Source organism: Mastomys coucha, unplaced genomic scaffold (assembly GCF_008632895.1).
Source record: "Mastomys coucha isolate ucsf_1 unplaced genomic scaffold, UCSF_Mcou_1 pScaffold7, whole genome shotgun sequence".
Classification (NCBI taxonomy): Eukaryota; Metazoa; Chordata; class Mammalia; order Rodentia; family Muridae; genus Mastomys; species Mastomys coucha.
In genome coordinates, this window is record NW_022196913.1 from 38,400,085 (window position 1) to 38,417,017 (window position 16,933).

Here is a 16,933-nt window from a genome sequence, read left to right on the forward strand (position 1 = left end):
GGTCCTCATGCTTGCAGAACAAGTACTTTACCAACTGAGCTTTCTCCCCAGATCGATGAAATGCAATTCTCATGATTTAACAGAGTCATAGTAACTAGTGAACATGTATGAGTGAGTCCATAAGAGAGACAGCAAACCCCGAGAAACCAGGAGTCCTGGTGGTTTTTCATATGGATAGGCAGCTACTGTGCCTTGGATGCTGTCTGCAAGACTCTTAAGATGAAGGGTTAGAGTTCATAACCACCATGGTGGGAAGCATGGCAGCAGGCAAGCACACATGGTCCTGGAGGAGTAGCTGAGCGCTCACATCTGGTCCAGAAGCAAGAGGCAGAGAGAGCTCACTAGGAATGGTATAGGCTTTTGAAGCCTGAGAGCACACCCCTAGTACATGCCACCTCCAACAAGGCCACACCTCCTAATCCTTCCTAAAGACTTTCACTTTCTGAGGACCAAGTATTCAAACATATGAGTTTTTAGGGGCTATTCTCATTAAAACCACCACATTATCCAGGTTTATAGTGGTGGAAACAGGCACTTAGCAGGCTTCCTGGATGCTTACTGAGCTAAATTAATAAGATTTCATTATGGTTCTACTGTTTGGCATGGGTCATATGCTCTAAAAGAAAGAGGGGGGATATACCAGTGTCTTTGGAATCCAAATTCTGTTTTGAATCAACAAATAGTTTGACTCAATTGGTTATTCTGGGCACTTGCCTATGAAGCATAATTACTAATTTGGGGTAATGATTATGCTTTCGGACAGAAATGACTTCCTCTTTAAATAAATTATCTGAAGTAAATTTATAAATACAAAGGAATCTTTTTGAGTATGTGTTACATACCAGGCATCGTTGTCAGCAAATTCCCTGTAATTTCTTACTGTTTAATCTACAAAGTTAATATAATTCATATTTTCTGATTTGAAAATTAGCACAGAGAAATTAAGTAACTTGCCAGGTTTCATACAACAGTAAGTCTAAGAGCTGGAACTCCTGTTCAATCAGTTTGACTTCCAAGCCTGTGCTCCAATCACTGTAAGACCTCTGGCTCCCTCCTGTAGCAGCTGGATTTCCCTGCCCTGAGATCTTTTGCTATTTCCTCTGGGATTCTGAAGGTTTACCGCAGATCTGATATTCCCATAGACACCTTTCATTTTAAAAATCTACATAAACTAATTCACTAAAAGGACCTTGTGCTGTTCCCAACTGAAGATCCTGTGCTTTAGCAGGGCACACTGTGCTAAGCACTAACCCATTGGGTTCTTAGATTCTCGTTTCTCTTTTTTTTTAAATTGGATATTTCCTTTATTTACATTTCAAATGTTTTTCCCTTTCCAGGTCTCCCCTTTGGAAACCCCCTATCCCATTTCCCCTCCCCCTACCTCTGTGAGGGTACTCACCCACCCACCTACACACCCACTCCGGTCTTCCTGTCCTGGCATTCCCCTACACTGGGGCATCAAACACTCTCCAGCCCAAGGGCCTCTCCTCCCACTGATGTCCAACAAGGCCGTCCTCTGCCGCTTATGTGGCCGGAGCCATGGGTCCCTCCATGTGTACTCTTTGGTTGGTGGTCTAGTCCCTGCGAGCTCTGAGGGGTCTGGCCTGTTGACACTGTTGCTCCCCTCGTGGGGCTGCAAACCCCCTCAGCTCCTTCACTCCCTTCTCCAACTCCTCCACTGGGGACCCCACTCTCAGTCCAATAGTTGACTGCAAGCATCCACCTCTGTATTTGTCAGGCTCTGGCAGAGCCTCTTAGGAGACAGCCATATGAAGCTCCTGTCAGCAAACACTTCCTGGCATTCACAATAGCATCTGGGTTTGGTGACTGTATATGGGATGGATCCCCAGGTGGGGCAGTCTCTAAATGGCCTTTCCTTCAGTCTCTCTCTGCTCCACACTTTATCTCCATATTTCCTCCTGTGAGTATTTTGTTCCCCCTTCTAAGAAGCACTGAAGCAGCTATAGTTTAGTCTTCCTTCTTATTGGGTTTCATACAGTCTGTGAATTGAATCTTGGGTATTCCAAACTTTTGGGCTAATATATACTTATCACTAAAATGCATACCATGTGTGTTGTTTTGTGACTGAGTTACCTCACTCAGGATGATATTTTCAAGTTCCATCCATTTCCCTGTGAATTTCATGAAGTGATTGTTTTTAATAGCTGAGTAGTATTACATTATGTAAATATATAACCTTTTCTGTATCCATTCCTCTGCTGAGGGATATCTGAGTTGTTTCCAGCTTTGGACTATTATAATTGAGGCTTCTATGAACATAGTCAAGCATGCATCCTTTTTACATGTTGGAGCATCTTCTGGGTATATTCCCAGGAGTGGTATTGCTGGGTCCTCAGGTAGTGCTATGTCCAATTTTCTGAGAAACTGACAAACTGATTTCTAGAGTGATTGTACCAGTTTGCAATCCCACTAGCAATGGAGGAGTGGTCCTCTTTATCCACATCCTTGTCAGCATCTGCTGTCACCTGATTTTTGATCTTAGCCATTCTGACTGGTGTGAGGTGGAATCTCAGGGTTGTTTTGATTTGCATTTCCCTGATGATTTAAGGATGTTAACATTTCTTTAGGTGCTTCTCAGCTGTTATAGTTTCCTCTGTTGAAAATTCTCTGTTTTAACTCTGTTCTCCATTTTTCAATAGAGTTCTTTGGTTCTCTGGGGTCTAACATCTTGAATTCTTTGTATATACTGGATATTAGCCCTCTATCAGATGGTAAAGATCTTTTCAGCAAAATGCTGGGTCCTGTTTATGTATCCAGTCTGTTAGACTATGTCTTTATATTGAGGAATTGAGTACATTCATATTGAGATATTAAGGAATAGTGATTGTTGCTTCCTTCTTTTTTTGTTATTTTTATGTTTGTGTGGCTATCTTCTTTTGGGTTTGTTGAAAGAAGATTACTTTCTTGCTTTTTCTAGGGTGTAGTTTCCCTCCTTGTGTTGGCATTTTCCATCTATTATCCTTTGTAGTACTGGATTTGTAGAAAGATATTGCATAAATTTAGTTTTGTCATGGAATATCTTAGTTTCTCCATCTATGATAATTGAGAGTTTTGCTGGGTATAGTTTTGCTGGCATTTGTGTTCTCTTAGGGTCTGTATGACATCTGCCCAGGATCTTCTAGCTTTCATAGTCTCTGGTGAGAAGTCTGGTATAATTCTGATAAGTCTGCCTTTATGTTACTTGACCTTTTTCCCTCACTGCTTTTAATATTCTTTCTTTGTTTTGTGCATTTGGTGTTTTAACTATTATGTGACAGAAGGAATTTCTTTTCTGGTCTAATCTCTTTGGAGTTCTGTAGGCTTCTTGTATGTTCATAGGCATCTCTTTCGGTTAGGGAAGTTTTCTTCTATAATTTTGTTGAAGATGTTTACTGGCCCATTACCTTGGGAGTCTTCACTCTCTTCTATACCTGTTATCTTTAGGTTTGGTCTTCTCATTGTGTCCTGGATTTCCTGGATGTTTTGGGCTTTTTGAATTTTGCATTTTCTTTGACTATTGTGTCAATGTTTTCTATGTTATCTTCTGCACCTGAGATTCTCTCTTCTATCTCTTATATTCTGTTGGTGACTCCTGATCTCTTTCCTAGGTTTTCTATCTCCAGGGTTGTCTCCCTTTATGATTTCTTTATTGTTTCTATTTCCATTTTTAGATCCTAGATGATTTTGTTCAATTCCTTCACCTATTTGGTTGTGAATTCTTAAAGAATCCTGTAATTCTTTAAGGGATTTTTATGTTTCCTTTTTAAGGGCTTCTACCTGTTTAGCTGTGTTCTACTGTATTTCTATAAGGGAGTTATTTAAGTCCTTGGATTGTATTCAGATACTGTTGGGCAAACTGCCTAGTAGTTTGTGCACTCCTTTCCTTGGGACAATTGGTTTACCTCATGTTGGTGGAAACACTCCTACCATGTCCAGTGGATGAGGCCCCATGAAATTGATGACTGCTGGCTGCACAGACCCCATGACAAGTGACAGCTGGTCACCCTTGTCTGGACACAATGAGCATGAACTCAGATTGGACTTGGCTCCTCCTTGCTGATGGCTGTCTGACCCCTGGAGCAGCCCCACTGTGAATCACCCTTCCTCACTGGCCTTGTTCATGGGGTTTGCTGTCTCTCTTATGGACTCACTCATACATGTTCACTAGTTACTATGACTCTGTTAAATCATGAGAATTGCATTTCATCGATCTGGGGAGAAAGCTCAGTTGGTAAAGTACTTGTTCTGCAAGCATGAGGACCTGAGTTCTAGTCCCCAGTGCCCATGTGAAAGGGTGAGTGCAGTGCATGCTCAGTGCTGGAAAAACAGACAGGCCTCCATAACCAGCCAGCCTAGCCTCACCCATGAGCCCTGCCTCATAAAACAAGGTAGAGAGGTAAGGAGGAATGGCACTCGATGATGTCCCTGGTCTCCACATACACAGATCCTCAAACATACGCAATATATATTTTTTAAATTTTATGTTTCTGAGTGTTTTACATCCATGCATGCCTTCATGTCATGCATGCCTGGTACCCACAGAGGACAAAAGAGGGATCGTATCCCCCAGAACAGGAATTATAGACCATTTTGAGCTGCCATGTGGGTGCTGGGAATAGAACCTTGGTGCCCTAAAAGAGCAGCCAGTGCTTTTAACCACTAAGCCATCACTCTAGCCCCTAGGAAAGATTTGTTTTAATAATTATATTTATGAAAGATGGGGTTGTTCTACTGCAAGATGGCCCCTCACAGGGTGTGGTCTGCCAAGCAGCTCAGAGTGCAGGTATCCACAGCAATTTTTAACTTACTATTGCTATATTTTGGAGGATAGGAGTGGTACTAGGAATTAAGCATAGAGCCTCACAAGGGCAAATATTTAACCATTGAACGCCCTCCCTCCAGGCTTTCATCACACCTTTGCTAGCCTCTTTCCCACTCTCCATTATTTATTCTGAAGTCTGCCCCCTCTTAATTTTTTAACCAACTTAAATACACCCCTCTCTGAAATCTTTCCTATTTTACCAAGCAGTTCAACTACCCTAGTCTCTGCAGTCAGCTCACTCTGGCTTCCCTCTGAACATCTAGACCAATTTTCAGAGGCAGAGGTAGGCACTATCTTTAGAAGGCAGTTTAGTTGTAAATCACAATGACTCCCTGCACTTGAGTAGTTCCATTCAGCGAGTATACCCTGAGAGCATACCAGGTGCTGGGCACTGTCAGTACTCTGCAGAAAATGCCATCTGATGTCAGTGTGTATTACTTCCAGGTAATACGTTAGTGTGAGATTGGACTCATCCTTATCCACACTTTGGTTTTTCAGGTATCCGAGATGTTTCTAAATGGAGTGAGAAGGCAAGGAAACCCCTGGAAGCCCTGTATGGATATGACTACTTTGCCAAAACCTGTGAGAAGTGGGTGGATGGCATAAGCCAGTTTAAACATCTGCCAGAGGGTACGTTGCATGGACTAATGGTTCCTTTGCTAATTGCAGGGTAGGCTTGAGTTCTTCCCTTAGCTTCCCAGCATTCCTCCATGATAAATAAACCCACCCATTATCCCCAGTCTGTTATCATGTGAACAGGGACACTGCTCATCATGCACAATAGGAGTCCTTGTGTAATTAGTGTAAATGCCAGGCAGGACCGTGTGAGTAAAGGTCTGTGTTGAGGCTTTAACAGCAATCTCCCCACTTCCCTTCAGTCCTTTGCTTATGTGTCTGCACAGATCTGTTCTCCAGAAACCTGTTTCTACTTTCTAATTGAAGAAGAGGTCATTAGAGAGAACCACCATATAGACATTTCCTCCCTGTTTGAATGGGTCCACCTACTACTCATTTTACTTCTAGAACAAAGCAGGAAGAAATCTCTACTGTGATCCTCAGCCCCAGTGGAGCTGGCGAGGGGGAAGAAAGAGACTGTTCAAATCCTCTTTCCGTCTTCAGAGCCAAGTGATAGAACCTCAGCTGTGGGCAAATACCTCCTTTTGTTTATCTGAAAAATTAATAAGATTCCCAGCAAGAATTAACATCCTTAAGTTTATTTACACATAGCTGTGTGTTTAGTCAGCTTCCTGTTGCCTGAGACAGTAGTCAGCTCGCTGAGAAGAGAGGTGCATTGTGACTTAGTTCTGGGGGTTTTCGTCCATGACTGGGAAACCGACTGCCTTTAAGGCTGGATGGTGCATTGAGTCATGATAGGAGAGTTTGGCAAAGGAAAACCATTACCTCATTGGCAAAAATGAAAGAGAGGATAAACTTAGGTCTACCTCTCCTCCAAAGGCCTATGACCATTCACTAAGACCCACCTCTAAAAAGTTCCACCTCCTCCCTTCCTCTCCACACTCAGGAACAAGCCCTAACACAGGAAGGAGCCTTCGGAAATGCTAAGACCCAAACTGCAGCGAGCTGCTGGGAGTCCCTCTATTGCCTCCTTTCCTCTCCTTATCTCTGTAATTGCTGCAAGAACAGAGTAGCTAAGATTTAATCCTGGGGACATTCAGTTATAGAATGCTTGTGTCTCAAGGGACAGCTTAATCTATTAGGTAATCCTTTCCAGCATGAATCATGTGTAACGTCAAAGCTTTTGCAATGAAAGGGACTTTGGAAATGTTACATGTCTGGTTTAAGTTCAAAAGAACAAATCCTTGCTTTACAGTGAGCCTGTTGAAATGCAGTCTCCATGCAGTAACAGATCTTTAAAATGTGTTACCGCGCACCTTAAAACAACAGAAAAAAAAAAAAATGCCACTAAGCCTAGTGAGCCAGCTCTCCATGACAGCAGAGAACTTGTTAAATCGACAGTTCAGGAACACATCCTGACTAGAAAATCCAATATGGAAATCATCTTACAGCAGGACTCAGTTCATCTCCCTTCTGCCTTTACTGATCTAATGGGAGTCTTGTCCGTGCCCGTGTGTTCAGTTTTACAGACACTTAGTCCGGCATGAGTGACTGCACAGCTGTGGGGGTCACCCAGGCCTGGGTTTGAGGTCTTGGCTTGCTGTTGGGCTGGCTTTGTGCAGTGACTAGGTTTCCAGGAAGCATGCTAATATGTACCTCATAAAGGTTTTGTGGGAATTAAGTGAGATAATATACATTCAGCTATGGTAGAGTGCTATGAAAGTGCTATTACTGTTCTAAAAAAAAGCATCTAGTGGCTGGAAAGATGGCTCAGCGGTTAAGAGCACCAACTACACTTCCAAAGGTCCTGAGTTCAAATCCCAGCAACCACATGGTAGCTCACAACCATCTGTAATGAGATCTGATGCCCTCTTCTGGTGTGTCAGAAGACAGTGACAGTGTACTCATATATATAATAAATAAATAAATCTATCTAATTTACAAATGTTTGGTGATATTGGATGAGTCAAAATGTAAGTATGGTGGCATGTGCCTTTAATCACAGCACTTTGGAGGCGGAGACAAGTGAATCTGTGACATTGTGGCCAACCTGGTCTATGTAGTGCGTGCCAGACCAGCAAAAAACGTGTCTTCCTTCACACCCCTCAAAAAGTGTAAGTGTTGCAAGCATTAACAGATCCTCTGCAGCAAGTGGAGACAGAGCTGGCTTTCATCAGCATCACCTCAGATAGCTGCCGGGTGACTGGAGAGGAGTGCTTCGGAGACCCAGTCAACTGGTGACGTTCCCTTGGAGGACAGCAATCCCCAGCCAAAGAGAAGGGCTAGGGCCTGTTGCCCGGTGGGCAGCGCCACATGTACTGGATCCCAGCCAGCTCAGTGCTACAGCACCTTCCTTTCGGTACAGGCAGAGATGGGCGGGGAGTGAAGAAGGAGCTGCTGGCCTGGATACCCAGAACCTTCGATACCGCTGGCCGTATGTGCAGCCTCATAACAGACACGGGCAACTGTGATTATTGCTGTTTGAGACAGAAACTCTAGCTGGCAAGGAGCCACCAAGGTGTGATCATCAGGAGTGTCATGAAGACACAAACACTGAGAGCTTGTGTTCTCCATACAGGCTAACTTCATTGTGAAGTTCCCCACCCTAAGGACTGGTTAGGCTTCAGCCGCTGAAGCACAGACTCAAAATAAAGGGCTTCAAATGCCAGATACCATCCGCGTGACTGACAGGCAGTCTCTGTAATATAAGACTTGTGGGGGTTATCATTTGCTTATTTGATTTTTCTATCATTTTACATGAATAATGGACTTAACTCAAGAAAAGCTGTTTATTTACTAGTAGAGCATCAACACAAGCAGACAGACCGCAGGAAAAGAAAAGCGAAGCATAACAATATTAATACTGGAAGAAACCCCAGATCAAGTTGCTTCCACTGATAGAAAAGCCAAGATGCAGAGGGACGTGTATGTCCATGGATTACAAACACCTAAGATAACAGAAAAGCCTTCCTTTGGCTTGTTGTAGAGGTCCCAGCCAATGAACAAGTGGCCATATTGCTTTGCACCTGTGGTGAGGCAGCCAGTCGCTTCTCAAGTCAGAGAGCAGAGGGAAGAGAAGATAGGCTAGGGTTTCACAATCCCCTTCAGGCACATGTCCCCAGTGACTAAGGGTGTCCCACAAGGCCACATTCTGAGGCCTTTGCTGCTTCCTAATGGCACCTCTCTGGGGACTAAGCCTTTGGTGCCTTCTGAAGCATTGATGTCCAAAGTCTAGCAACAGGACATCTCTGCAGAGTGACTGTGCTAAGGCAATTGAATCCCTGTGGTCTTGTCTCTCAGGTAACATCTGCCGGCACTTGCTGCCCCTGGTCCAGTGCCCAACCCTCATTGTGCATGGGGAGAAGGACCCATTGGTCCCACGTTTTCATGCCGACTTCCTTCTCGAGCAGGTGAAAGGGTCACGGTGAGTCTCGTTACAGCTTCACGACTTCTGTGCACCACAAAGCCTCTAAGGAAATAAGAGAAGCCGTAGGAAGGAAAAGAAGCGGGAGAAGGGTACTTTAGGATACATGGTCCTCATTTGGTCAGAGAGTACCACAGGCACAGAGGACCTGAGCTGTGGGGATCCTCAGCAGAAGGATTCTGGTAAATGTCTTTGAGTACAGAGAGACCGTCTGTTCCCAGGCACTGAGTTCTGTAACAAGAGTATCACGTTAGATTTGTAGCAAGCACTGGTAACAACTCGGTATAACTTGAGATTTTTAGTTCATTTAAAAGAATAACAATAAAAACATTCATGAAACCAAACCAAAAAAGTAGATTATCCTTTGGTAGCCACCCACATAGATATAGTCATATTTTGTATTCAACTCTGAAAATTTTTGAAGATTTATTTATTTATTTATTACATGTAAGTACACTGTAGCTGTCTTCAGACACTCCAGAAGAGGGTGTCAGATCTCATTACAGATGGCTGTGAGCCACCAGGTGGTTGCTGGGATTTGAACTCAGGACCTTCAGAAGAGCAGTTGGTGATCTTAACCGCTAAGCCATCTCACCAGCCGAAATTTTTTTTTTTCATCTCTTTGTACACGACTACTTGACAAACTACATCTAACTACCAGCTGGCCAACTAGCCCCTGCTCTTGGTCCCTCGAATGTATATATTCTCTGAGAAGTCCCCAGAATTCCAAATGTTACACACTCGCAGAAAGTATCTTCAGCTGGCAAAATCACGCCCCTGTTAGAGCACGGGGTAAATTACAGTCAGCTGCTGTGGACAGTCTGAAGCAGCCCCATGTCCCAGCTCAGCCCGGAAAATTTTTATCACTAAAATTGCATTGTGAAACTTTACATGTCATGGCCACCTTAAATATGTACTCAGCCCCTTCATGTGCCTGAGTCCCCGAAGCCCAGAAGGGAAAGCTAGCACCCTGACAGCTCCACTGCCTATGAGTGAATCTCCTCTGTGTATCTTAACAGTGAAATTCTCTAGGATTTAGAAATAAGGGAGGAGGTTTTCTTATTCCACAACAAAATACAATTACATAGCAATTCATATGTGTGTGTGTATGTGTATGTGTGTGTTTATGTATATATATATATGTATATATTTATAATTTTTTACATTGAAAGATCTTATTTTATTCTTCACATTCCACTACATTCTTCTATATCAGTTCAACCTTGAGTTAAGCAAACGCAAGAATGTGAGTAGAAACAGCAACCACTTTGGGAAGAATATAAAATAAGTGAAAAATAAAGGTTGAAATTACACTGTGAGTAAACATGGAGGACTTTTATAAAAATTTAGAAATCCATAATAAATATGGCATTTTCAAACTTGACTTTTATAAACTATAAAGCTATGAGCCATGGTTGTGGCACAAAATCCAAATAGCTTATTCTCTTATTAGTCTCCCAGATGCTTTCTGTGTACCTCCGGAGTGAGAATTTTGGTTTCTTTAAAAACACATAAATATTATAAGAATGTGTTTTGGTTTTAATCCCAGATGTGGGACATGGGGCTGCTTCAGACTGTCCACAGCAGCTGACTGTAATTTACCCCGTGCTCTAGCAGGGGCGTGATTTTGCCAGCTGAAGATAGTTTCTGCGAGTGTGTAACATTTGGAATTCTGGGGACTTCTCAGAGAATATATACATTCGAGGGACCAAGAGGAGGGGCTAGTTGGCCAGCTGGTAGTTAGATGTAGTTTGTCAAGTAGTCGTGTACAAAGAGATGAAAAGAAAAAATCAGATATCCTGTTGGCAAGATCAAACTTGCCCTAAGAAACTCGATGGATGCCCCTGATCAGCAGGAAGTATTATAATGATTTTTTTTTTTTTTTGCCCTCTTTCACCTCTATTCTTTTTTCTCTCATACCAAGTGTTAGGGGGTTAAAAGGTTGGAAGAACAGGAGTGGAGAAGAGTGGAAGAAAACAGAATCCCGCAAATGGCCACAACTTCAGTTACACACCTCAGTTTCTATGTTTTATTTTAATTTTATACATCTAGAGTGAGCAATGTGATGTTTCCATATAACACTATATATTTTAAAGATATTTTACTTATTATACGTTACTACAAACTTAGGGAAAATTGTTCCATTTTGTAGATGAGAATTCAAGGCCAGTTGATGTTAAATGGTATTTTAAGCCATTTAGTTGGTCTACGACAAGTCCTGGATTTTCCTAAAACAGCTTTTTTTCACCATAGTACAATTGCCTCTTATGAACATACCATTAGAGAGATGCTAGGTGGCCTAGTTAATTGTTTTCTGCTTCAGAAATGACCGTTTTTCCTACTCTGACCCTCATTATAAATGCAGAGACTTCCCTTAAAAAGCCAAGCTCATTAAACATCTGTCTCTAAAATAGTTTGGCCTAGGAATTCTGTTCCAAACCTATCTCCTAGCAACAGAATACATCAATAGTGAAGAAAAATATGCCTTTCCTGTGCATTTGGTTGAAAATCATTTTCTTACATCACTATCCTTTGGAACTGATGGGTTGGAGGTAAAATGTTATTAGCAACAGTTCTCTAAAAACAATCTGTATTTTCCACTCCTTTTGCTAAAAGAGCCTTTTCTGTTGGATGGGAGCCTACCAGACAACCGCTGGCTTCTTTGGGATCCCAAAGAAAGAAACTTGGTTCGAGAGCAGCAGACCCTGCTGTGCATCTGCTGTGAGGCAGGACAGTAGCACACCTTGCCAGACATGCCTTTAACTACACTTAAAAGCATAATCTGGGCTCACAAGTTTTTTTCCAAGAAGTACTTGCTATGTATGAGTCACACCATTGGTGCATCTTACTGCCCTTGGAAGGAGACCAGCCTCCAGCTTTGCCAATCTGTCTCCTTCCCTTCTCTTTTCTCTCTTCACAGGAGAGGAATCATAGTCTCTCAAAAGCAAAGAGGCCTTTGTTTTAAGGTTTTAGTTTTAGGCAGCTGCATTTCTCCCCAAGAAGCTCTTGTGTAAAACCCATGGTGAGAGCTGTTCGGACTGCAGCAGTGAGGTAAACGGACCCTGTCTTTCTAGATTTCTAGATTTCTGAGTCCTCCTGCCCTGACCCTAGTTTCAGGGCTCCTACCTAGCCAGACCTCCCTCCAGGCTTACAGGCTTCTCGCCTGTCTTGTCTGCCAGCCTCTGGGTGGACACTTGCCATTACAGCCAGCCCCAGCAGCTATCGGGAAATCTTGTCAAGTGTTAATTGGCACCAGCCATACTCTAGAGCTGATGTGAAGAGGCTCCTGGAGGCAGCAGAGCTGGACTGACTGGAAAAATTTGAGCACATGGCAAGGTCAAGCCACTGTTCCGTGAACCAGCTAGCGTGGCTGCTTCAGTGACGTTAGAGGCTTTCTGCCTTAGCTGTCCTCTAAGAAAGACTTTCAGCTCTGCAGTAATATCAGAGCATTCTGTGCAACCATAGGCTTTCCATGTTCAGTTCAGAGTTCACTAAACTACAGGAACTTCTCAACCCTTTATTATGAATCAGGGTCTGTGGCATAGGAGATGAGTTCACCCAGCTGTAGATGTAAGCATTCCAAGCATGTTTAAAATAGGCAAGGCTAAGCTGTGGTGTTTGGCAGTTTTTGTTGTTGTTTTTGTTTTTTGTCTCTTATTTTCCAGACAAAGTTTCTCTGTGAAGCCCTAACCATCTTGGAGCTTTCTCTGTAGACCAGGCTGGCCTTGAACCCAGAAATCCACCTCCCTCTGCCTCCCCAAGTGCTGGGATTAAAGGTGTGTACCACCACTGCCCCAGCAGATGCATTTTTAATATATGGTTTTTCATTTTAACATTTTTCTACATTGTTGGGCATAAGATCAGGGCATTTCACCTCAAAGCAACACCCCCAGCCTCAATATTGTTGCATGTGGCAGCTTTATGAAGACATGACGCCATTACAACATAAACATGGATCTTCTCTAGTTCTAGAGTCCAGGATGGCGCTGTTGACAAAGTCCTTGCTCCCCAGCTCATAGACAAACTTTCCTCTGATCCTGTGACCCACTTTGCCTTTTTTATAAGGTTGCTAGTCATAACATATGGGGATATAACTGTATTTAGAACTAAGTTACTTTAGAGATGCTGACATTTCAGCATATGAAGGGCATGGTGATCATTCTGTGTTTCTGAGGAGGCTTCAAATCTCAGGAATTAACAGAAACCAGAATCTGCATTTCAGCTCCAGCGGCAAACCTCCATGTCCCTTACTCCCTTCCTGCCTGTCCAGCATACTTACCCTTCATGTCATAGCTCAGCATCTCCCCCTCAGGGACACTTCCTTAACCCCACAGTCACATGGTTCCTTATTCATACCTTTTTAAACAGCTCTCGGCATGTGATTTGATTTTTATCCCATTGAATAATCAGATCTAATCTAGCACATTTTAAAGGCTCTGTTGGGGGAGGCAGAATGTAGAAAGGGAGGAAGGCAGAAAACATGTACAAAGCATCAGGAGTAGGCACCCAGAGGTCAGACTCTGAAGTGACCCAGCTATATGGTCAGGCAGGCCTGGGAGCCAGGCAAGCAGGAGAGAAAAGGGGTAAAAATCAATGTTTACAGAATGACATTGCAGGGTTGTGTCAGCCAAAGGGAGAACCTAAGGGAGAAATGTCTGGGAATAAAAGGGTGCTGAATAGCATTTGTGACATTGGGATTAAGAGAGCTGGAGTGGCATTTGACTGTGTGTCCTTGAGTATTGCACATGACATCTCTAGCTTGGTTTCTGGTGTGTAAAACATAGGTACTAGCTTCTCAACCTGACCTTCAACAGACTGAACCAGCTCTGCTCTAGGGAGGGCACTAATCACCTTACTCAGCCTATGGATTCAGGTTTTAATGGCATCCCCAAACACACTCAGGCACAATCACAATACCATCTAGTTAAACACCTGAGGACCCTGAGACCCAGTCAAATTGATATGTGAAATTAACCATGACTATGGGGAAAGGCTGACTGGCACATGCTCCCCTCCAGAGTTCTTGATCTTGAGGAGGCTTTCCTGGAGGTTATGTTAGTGGAGTTATGTGGCAGGAGTGTCCATCTCAGTAGGTGGTGGGCTAGTTACTGTCTTCTAGTCTGGGTCACTGAAGGGAGGGAAGCCCTCTTTCTGCTGCTTCCTCGGCTCTCCAAGTCTAGCTGCCAATGTGAGATGTCCCAGCCTGCTGGAGCAGTGTGAATTGGAGCATGAAGGTGGAGCTGGTTCACACTAAGGACAGAATTCCTTCACTCATCGAGATAACAAAACAAGACCAGGGTCCTGGAAGAAGGAGAGGCTGATGGAAGGCACCTGCTGCAGCCCACGCTTGTATACTACATCTTGCTGGGAGTTCCTACCCCCCATGTCCTGATAACTTCTCTGTAAATGTTCATGGCTTTTCTATGCCCTCGAAAGCTCTGAAATAATGGCAAGGAGACCTGGTATATTAATTAATAAGTATCTTGCACTATAGCTGGGCAGGGTTCTCATCTATTCTAACCTGACCATGCTGGCCTGGCCTATTTCCCAGCAGTTTCCCAGCCATGTGATGTTACCTGCCATTTTAGTCTTGCTCTGTCTGCTCCTGATCCACCCATCCTCTCCGTTCTCTCCTGGCAACTCATTCCTCCACTCTCTCTCCCTCCTTTATCCACCCAGGATCTCTTCACTGGGATTGGAAGCCCTGCCCCCCTTCTTTCCTGCCCAGCTAGTGACTGATCAGCTCTGTATTAACCAACCAGAGGTGATGGAAAACAGTTTTTACACAACATTGAGACAGGAGATGCTTGACAATGCCAACATCCAACTAGATCTCTGAGCACAGTAATCAGCATCTGAACACATGCATAAAACATTCCCCAACACTTCTCCCCTAGGAAGGTCAGGAGAGCTGTCAGCTAGAGTCCCTTGTGGCTACAGTGTTAACTTCAAATAGAAAATCTCCAGGGCTGATGCCTTTTTGACTCAAAAGGACCAGAGTCTGAGCCTTTCCAGGTGTACTGGCTGGTTTTGTGTCAACTTGACACAGGCTGGAGTTATCACAGAGAAAGGAGCCTCCTTTGAGGAAGTGCCTCCATGAGATCCAGCTGTGTGGCATTTTCTCAATTAGTGATCAAGGGGGTAGGGCCCCTTGTGGGTGGTGCCATCCCTAGGCTGGAAGTCTTGGGTTCTACAAGAGAGCAGGCTGAGCAAGCCAGGGGAAGCAAGCTAGTAAGGAACATCCCTCCATGGCCTCTGCATCAGCTCCTGCTGTGCTTCTTGGTCATGATATTTGTGCAGGAATAGAAACCCTGACTAAGACACCAGGCAAATCTTAAACATATTTTCTTAAGGTAAAAAGCTTCCAATTGGAGGTTTTATGTCAGCCAATAAATGTAAATAAATTGTGTTCATTAATATGCTGTTAGAACTTTCACAAAGTATAATATATAACAAAACAAAAGCAGATACCAATGAAATGCCTACAGACCAGTGCATATGCCCTTACATGCGATCTTTCTTTTGGTCCCCACTATAATCTCAGGGGTACCATTACTACCACCATTTTTCAGGTGAAGATGGTGGCTCAGTGGTGGGGGAGGGGAGCTGTAGCTGCATGCAGAGGTCATGCTCCCTCCATAAAGCCCTTCACCCACTGATGACCTCCATAGTGCATGTCCATCTTGCACTGTGGTTGGTAGCACCAGCCACATCCCTGGAGTCATGGCAGGTTTGTCCACCACAGACCACAGTAGATATTTCTTTTTCTAAGATGTATTTATTATTATAAATAAGTACACTGTAGCTGTTTTCAGACACACCAGAAGAGGGCGTCAGATCTCATTATGGATGGTTGTGAGCCACCATGTGGTTGCTGGGATTTGAACTCAGGACCTTCAGAAGAGCCGTCAGTGTTCTTAACCACTGAGCTCTCTCTCCAGCCCAACACAATAGATGACTAGTCCTGCAGACCTGGTGGAAGTGCTCCATGGAGAGTGGGTAGGAGTCACTGACGTGATTTAGCTTCTTTTCCATGCCTGAGCTATGATTATTAGATTTAAGAAAAGAAGCTGCCCCTTGAGTTGTCTGCCCTCCCCCCAACCCCCTAATGTCTAGCAGGGTAAAGTCTGGGGACAGTGCCTTCTAACCTCAGTTAGAAGAAATGCATAGTTCTCACTCCTTACCGTCTTCTTAGGGCTTTCTCAAAGGCTTAATCAAAAAGAAAACATCCTATTTCTGAATAGAAAGTCTGTTATGGGCAGGTGGATTTGCATGGCTTTGAAGCTCTGCCATTGAGGGATGAGGAAAGGGTGTATGTGATCTGCTGCCATCCACCTTCATGGTGGACAAGAGCCCCTCACAGAGAACCAGCCGCTCATTTCCAGAGAAGGCAGAAGCTCGCATACTCTCCCTGGCCAGTTTAAAGGTTCATAAGATACTGAGAATGTTGTCATGTTCATTCAGAGTGAAGATGCTGTAGCACGTTCTTCAGGCCTCATCACTACTGGACAGTGCTTGCAGCCTCGTTTGAAAACCGAGAATAGCGAGGGTGAGGACAAAATGGTAGTATGGCAAGATCAGCATCTCATGCTCCGTGACCAAGAGGGGCTGAGTCAGCAGAGCTCAGATGACCACTGGGTGTACCCCGACTTAACAGCCTCTCCCTGGGATCTTTTTCTAAAGGCACAACATGCTACAGGACCCTCGCCTTACAAATAGGAACTTTGTAGGGCTTTTACTGGCGTCTGAGCCATGTGTTTAGTGGTAGGCTTTCCCACTAGTTTTCCTGGAGAATGTGATTGTTTGAAAGCCACTCAGGGAGGCATGTGTATCCTCTTATTGTCTGGGTAAGGAATGGGTCAGCAGCAGAGTAGTTGCCTGGCTGAGTGTTTATGCCTGGCTGTTCTGGTCCTGTTCCCAAGAGGATTGACAGTAGGTTCCACACAGGGTGAAGGGAGGATTTGCACTAAGAAAAGGCATCAAGGAGAATAATTTTCTTTATACTTTCATCTATCCATCTGCCGCGGACCGGGATTTCTTGCTGGGTCCCTTGTTCCGCAGGACGAGCGGTTCTGGCCAGGTGGGCACGGGATTCGGCTTTGACAAACAGA

At 43.9% G+C, this 16,933-nt stretch overlaps 1 protein-coding gene across 4 annotated transcripts in view; it reads left to right on the forward strand.

Moving 5' to 3' along the window:
* Positions 1-16,933, forward strand: part of Bphl (biphenyl hydrolase like) — a 36,422-nt gene that overhangs the window by 16,670 nt on the left and 2,819 nt on the right. For all 4 annotated transcript variants that reach the window (XM_031358034.1, XM_031358036.1, XM_031358035.1 and 1 more), the window contains exons 5-6: positions 5,321-5,452; positions 8,699-8,822. In XM_031358034.1, coding sequence (XP_031213894.1) covers positions 5,321-5,452; positions 8,699-8,822 — 256 coding nt within the window. The remainder of the gene's footprint in view (positions 1-5,320; positions 5,453-8,698; positions 8,823-16,933) is intronic.